The 6,830-nt window shown below is 40.2% G+C and overlaps 1 protein-coding gene across 2 annotated transcripts; it reads left to right on the plus strand.

The window, feature by feature from the left end:
- The first annotated feature begins 880 nt into the window (after window positions 1–880).
- Window positions 881–3,148, plus strand: LOC134616507 (E3 ubiquitin/ISG15 ligase TRIM25-like). 2 transcript variants are annotated; one of them, XM_063461347.1, is made up of 2 exons: window positions 881–2,497; window positions 3,131–3,148. In XM_063461347.1, the coding sequence occupies exons 1-2, from the start codon at window positions 881–883 to the stop codon at window positions 3,146–3,148; spliced, it is 1,635 nt and encodes a 544-aa protein (XP_063317417.1). The 2 variants fall into 2 exon arrangements, with proteins under 2 accessions (XP_063317417.1, XP_063317418.1); XM_063461348.2 differs by lacking the exon at window positions 3,131–3,148 and having other exon boundaries at window positions 881–2,548.
- Window positions 3,149–6,830: the final 3,682 nt, after the last annotated feature.

A 6,830-nucleotide genomic window follows, 5' to 3' on the forward strand; every position in this document is an offset into this window, starting at 1 on the left:
AAGTTGGCATGGCCGTCGAGGGCGGCCTCCTGAAAGAATTCGCCGCCGCTGCTGGCTTTGCGGCCGACCTCTGGACCTGCTCTGTTGCCGCCACTGCCTTCCACGTGGCCAGCCTCCGGATTTGTTTTGTCGGCGCCGCCGCTGTTGCCGTGTGCACGGCCGGCCCCCTGAACTGTTTTGGCCCTGTGCTGTCTACCTTCGGGTCTACCCCCTGAACTTTTTCCTGGACTCATGGTTTGACCCTGTGTAGTTGGTTTTGAGTTATTCATGTATTTCTGGACATGTGCTCCTTGTGTTTTGTTTTGATTGGATCCTCCTCTCTGCCTGCCCGCACACAGAGCCCTGACAGTTTGTTTTTAAACATTGTGGACTTATCTGCATTTGTTATTGCTAAATTAAAATATTTGTTACTATTAAATAATCATCATGGCAGTAATTTCATTTGAACATAAGTTTGATTTAGTGGAGGCAGTTGTTCCCATGCATCATTCTGTAAGTGTGAGAATGAACTAAGATTAGAAAATATCAAAATCTAAAGTTTGATTTATTTTTATTCATTACAGCATCCTAAACTTTGCTGATCTTTACTGGGTCAGACTTGTTACTGCATGCTGTAATCACACATACCACACCCTGCATCATTTGAATGGCTCTTGGTCGCTCTGTAAGAATATTTCTTTAGCGCCTCCCTTCACAGATGTGTCTGTATCAGGATGGGTCTAAACAACATGGTGTAAATGCAGTTGCTGGTGAGCCTCATTTCCTGTAGGAGGTGAACAAGAGCAGAGATCTGTTTCCCTTCAGAGCACAGAGGTTGTTTCTGTTCAGAGAAAGTCAAACTGTCTGACAGTCACTGAGAGACGGTGAAACGGCACAGCACATGAATCAAATGGACCAAACAAAATTCTGCTGTTCAGTCTGTTTGGATCTACTGAAGGATCCGGTGACTATTCCCTGCGGACACAGCTACTGCATGAACTGTATTAAAAGCTTCTGGGATGAAGAGGAAAAGAAGAAAATCTACAGCTGTCCTCAGTGCAGACAGACTTTCACAGCGAGGCCTGTCCTGGTGAAAAACACCATGTTAGCAGATTTAGTGGAGGAGCTGAAGAAGACTGGACTCCAAGCTGCTCCTGCTGATCACTGCTATGCTGGACCTGAAGATGTGGCCTGTGATGTCTGCACTGGAAGAAGAATGAAAGCCTTCAAGTCCTGTTTATTCTGTCTGGCATCTTACTGTGAGAAACACGTTCAGACTCATTATGATTCACCTCCATTCAAGAAACACAAACTGATGGAGCCCTCCAAGAAGCTCCAGGAGAACATCTGCTCTCGTCATGATGAGGTGATGAAGATGTTCTGCCGTACTGATCAGCAGAGTATCTGTTATCTCTGCTCTGTGGATGAACATAAAGGCCACGACACAGTCTCAGCTGCAGCAGAAAGGACTGAGAGGCAGAGAGAGCTGGAGGTGAGTCGACAAAACATCCAGCAGAGAATCCAGGACAGAGAGAAAGATGTGAAGCTGCTTCAACAGGAGGTGGAGGCCATCAATCAGTCTGCTGATCAAACAGTGGAGCACAGTGAGAAGATCTTCACTGAGCTGATCCATCTCATCCAGAAAAGAAGCTCTGATGTGAAGCAGCAGATCAGATCCCAGCAGGAAACTGAAGTGAGTCGAGTCAAAGAGCTTGAGGAGAAGCTGGAGCAGGAGATCACTGAGCTGAAGAGGAAAGATGCTGAGCTGAAGCAGCTCTCACACACAGAGGATCACATCCAGTTTCTACACAACTACCCCTCACTGTCAGCACTCAGTGAGTCTACAGACTCATCCAGCATCAATATCCGTCCTCTGAGCTACTTTGAGGATGTGACAGCAGCTGTGTCAGAGGTCAGAGATAAACTACAGGACATTCTGAGAGAGGAATGGACAAACATCTCACTGACAGTCACTGAAGTGGATGTTTTACTGTCAGATCCACAAGCAGAGCCAAAGACCAGAGCTGGATTCTTAAAATATTCATGTGAAATCACACTGGATCCAAACACAGCACACAAACAGCTGTTATTATCAGAGGGGAACAGAAAAGCAACAGCAGTGAAACAACAACAGTCTTATTCTGATCATCCAGACAGATTCACTTATTGGTTTCAAGTCCTGAGTAGAGAGAGTCTGACTGGACGTTGTTACTGGGAGGTGGAGTGGAGAGGGAGAGGAGTTAATGTAGCAGTCGCATACAAGAATATCAACAGAAAAGGAGGGGGTAATGAATTCGGATTTGGACATAATGACAAATCTTGGTCATTAGATTGTAACAACAACAGTTATACATTTTGGTACAATAAAATCCAAACTCATGTCTCAGGTCCTCGTTCCTCCAGAGTAGGAGTGTACCTGGATCACAGAGCAGGTATTTTGTCCTTCTACAGCGTCTCTGAAACCATGACTCTCCTCCACAGAGTCCAGACCACATTCACTCAACCGCTCTATGCTGGAGTTTCGATTTGGCGAAATGGAGACACTGCTGAGTTGATGAAAGTGAAATAGACTGAAGTCTTTCATATTGTGGGTTTAAATCTGTATTTTAGTTTCATTTTATTTTCTCTCCATCATTTCTGCACAGAGATCAGCTGTCAGTCAAACATTATGGGTGGTACCTCCACATCTTCTAGTTGTTCTCTTCATGTTTCTGAGTTTTTAAAGGAGATCTTTCCTGTGACTGTTTATGGAGGCTATCACTGCTCATCATCATTTTGATTTACTAAAATATTTCTGCACATAAAAATGTAAACTTCTCTATCCTCTAAATGTTTCTGGAATATTTGTATTGAAAAATGTCGACATTTCTCTTTATGAGTATGGCAGACCATGTGTGTTTGTTTGTTTGTGTTTGTCTTTGTCAAAATCATCAAACAAATGAGGAAAAACTGTGATTTTAATGAATGAATTCATATATTGTGTTGATGATTTATTGTGTGAATAAACTGGAAGGTTTAACTATAAATCAAACTTTGAACAAAGTCTTTTCTTCTGTCTTCATTCCAGGATCTCACTCAAATCTGATGCAGAAAATATGAAACTAATCTGAGAGAATAACTGAAGCAGTTTTCCTCCTGAAGCATCACAAAGTTCAGAGTTCATGTTTAGAGCAGAAGATTCAGCAGTCGCTCTGTGATTTTTAAGCATATGTGCCACATTTAAACCACAGTGTTAGACTTGTTCATAACAACCAGAGAAAATCATGTCAGTTACATCATGAATTTGGCTGCATTGAAACAGTAACGGTGACGGTGATGACAAGCTGAGACAAAAAGGTAATCACTTATTCCACTTCCTCACCTAAAGTGGAACCTGCTCCCATCTGGTTCCCCCTCTCCACCTGCTCTAAAACAGAATAAATGTAAAGATTCCTGAATCAGCACATGAAACCTAGAGTTGACATAATGATGCTCACAGAAAAATATGTTTACCTCACAGATGTCTGTGCAGGTTCTCAGTCATCCAGCTCATGGTAGTCTAAGGAGCTGCTTAGGTTTACCTCACATGTGAGATCGTGTGCCTTGGAGTGCATTATGGACAGAAAAGTTTCAGGTCCATGAGGTGAGCATATTCTGGATGTGCAGAGATCAACTTATGCAAGTACGGCACAAACGTGCATGTGACTGCTGCCTGATGTTACCTCATCCAAAAGTATTAAAGGATGGACATAAACTTCCTGTCATTTTGATCAATTTGTAAAACACTCCAAAGTCTCCTGTAAGAATGCAGTCATGGGAATGACTGCCACGTAAAAGAAATAAATTCATCTTAAATGCATGTATCATTCATATAAATACAATTTCAGTTTTTGTTTGGTGTATTGAGGCTGTGTAACATGACAATAGAATGGAAGCTGATAAAATATGTAGTTCATTGCATAACAAAAATGAAATAAATGTAATAATATTGATGAAAGTGTATTTACCTTATTGGGAGAAATCAGATCAAAATGTTCCCACGCGGGGGAACTTTCTCTTTCTGACAGGCTCCATCAAAATAAGCAGCAGTTTAACACAATTCACCTCTTTATCATCCACAAGCCAACAAATCGCCCACACTAACCCACAGAGTGTCAGTGGATCCATTGAGCTATTTATACATTCATAAATCGCACCAATACTCGAAACACTTCCTGAACCAACAAGGCTTCAAACATCATTGGTGACGTCACACGGCCAAAAAAACCACAAACTAAGGATCTTGGAACTAAGGAGTTTCAAGATTTCTCGACACACGGTCTGAAGCATCAGCACGATACAACCCATCACTAGTAATCACTCATCGGTGATGACTCATCTACTACTCAAGGCTAAAGATTTCTCTCAGTTGCTGCCAGATTGTTGCTCCTACTTTGGTCGTGTAGTTTGACCATCATGTTCTGTGTTTTGGGGTTTATGAGAAATTCAGTTTTCTCTTTTAGACTTAAGTGTTTCTCTTCTGAGCTTCTTCATATTTGCTAACCTGTGCAGAGAAACACATGGAGGAAATCTATTTGGATTCACCTGCCTGCCCCACTCGCTCGCCCCACTCAGAAAGAAGACACCAAAATATTCATAATTCAGTCTTTGCTGATTGTTTGTGGCTTTAATACACCTGTTGAACTTTTATTCTGGTGTCCTGAACTTGAGTTTACATTTAGTTTGGTTCTTGACAGAATTCTTTTTTGCTTTTTAAATGCACTGCTCAAAAAATAAAAACACTTTCATGTAGCATCAAGTCACTACTGATAGCATGAGGTGATACCTGGATAGAGTTTTCACGTGTAGTCCAGTTCCTCCAGGATGGCACAACGATACATGCCATTGTCAGAAGGTTTGCTTTGACTCCCAGCACAGTCTCAAGAGCATGGAGGAGATTCCAAGTAACAGGAAGTTACTATAAAAAAAAAGTGTTGGACAGGGCCGTTAAATGTCCTTAAGTCATCAGCAGGACCCATATCTGCTCCTTTGTGTCAGGACGAACGAGATGAGCACTGCCAGAGCTACAAAATGATCTCCAGGAGGCCACTGGTGAATGTTTCGGACCAATTAATCAGAAACAGACTTCATGAGGGTGTAGTCTCTGTAATGAATGAGTGAACTGCTTGCACTGTTAATAAATACAATAAAACAGATCATATATTAATGGATAATAACTTTTTTTTTTTTCAAATTTAAATAATGGAACCAAACAATACAACAATTCACCAAAATTTTACAAAACTGTGGATGCTGCTTAACTGCACAATACAACTGCAGTGAGAAAAGCTTTGGGTCTACAGGTTTATTTTTTAACTTTAAAAAAAATGTAATGCAAAAGTTTTGTTAAATCCCTCAAATTCAAGCTAAATATCTTCACATGAATTAAATATTCATGTTATGATTTTAAATCCACTGTGATTGTATTCACAGGCAAAATTTAAACTATTAAATCAAATAATCTATAATCCCCTTATGTAGAACAATCGCATGTAAAAATTAGTTTGATTTATTGGAGACACTTGTTCCCATGCCTCATTCCCAAAGTTTGGGAATGAGGTGCATGTCATGAAGTGCAAGGAAGGCCAGGAGTGCCAAAATGAATTAATTAAATACACCATTAAATAATTAAATAAATGTTACATTAATGAAAATTGGAGTTAATTCATTAAACAAATATTTCAAATATTAAATAAATGCCCATTCATTTCATTAAAAACATTTAATAAATTAATTATTTATTTATTTAAATATTTTAAATTAATAAAACATTTAATTAATTAATTAATTATGTATTTAATTCATTTTGGCATTCGTGACCTTGTGGTTGTCTTCATTAACTTATTTTATCTGTCAGCCTCACCCATCAAAGTGAGGGCAGGGGTAAACTCTGATCGAATCAAAACCATTGCTTTGGGCTGGTGGACATTCTTTTTAGTGGACGTTTGTTAACAACAACTGCGAACCTGTAGAAAATAATTGAACTGTACTTTGAAAAACCCTGTTTGTGTGTCACCAAATACGCTTTTAATTTTTTTTGCCGAGAATGTAGTGGTTTAATCTTCAGATATCTGGTCAGTTTGTCAAGATGGAGTCTCTTTGCAAAAGTGCTTCGATGATTTTGGAGATGTCTGCCCAGCCCAGTCTCATGGCAAAGCCTGTGATAGACCCGCTCGCCTCGCAAGAAGTCCAGCTGTTATACTGCTGACAAAGCGCAGATCCCAGTACACAACTGTCATAACCCCCGCTGACTGTCACCTCTCGGAGGTTGAACACTGACTTCATTTACTGAGGTTGTATCTATTGCGTCTTTATCTCCTGATGTTTATATGTGTCATACTTGTTTCAGTCACCAATTCTAATTTATAACTAATATTAAAAACAGAGGAGAGAGAGCAAATAAATCTGATAAACATCTGATCTTTGTGCTTTTTGTTTAGTAATCAGCGTGACCTGTGTGACCATGACCCTGATGAAGGCCACAAGCCGATACCCGTTGGTCAGTCAATAAAGTTGTTCCTCTTCCCTTTGAGTGTTGCTGGAGTTCCTGTGTTGTGATTTTTTCATCCTCTCCATGCACCTTGGAAGTAGGTCAAGTTGTGCCAGAAATTTCTGCTGTGTTTCCGTCATGTAGTAACTGTTAGGTTTAACTGTACAAAGCTTGTTCAACACTATGAAACACATACAGACTTCACAATGTTCAACTAATATTTTCATTGTGAATATTTATCATTAGGGTAAACAGGCAGTCCAGCTGCTGTCTAGAGCCCTGTATACATGGAGTAACATCAGTATATTAAGGATATCTTTCCGTTATCTGGAATCACTGACCC

Source organism: Pelmatolapia mariae, linkage group LG18 (genome assembly GCF_036321145.2).
Source record: "Pelmatolapia mariae isolate MD_Pm_ZW linkage group LG18, Pm_UMD_F_2, whole genome shotgun sequence".
Classification (NCBI taxonomy): domain Eukaryota; kingdom Metazoa; phylum Chordata; class Actinopteri; order Cichliformes; family Cichlidae; genus Pelmatolapia; species Pelmatolapia mariae.

Coding starts and splice junctions, on each gene's coding strand:
- LOC134616507 (XM_063461348.2), top strand. CDS start 881: ATGAATCAAATGGACCAAACAAAATTCTGCTGTTCAGTCTGTTTGGAT.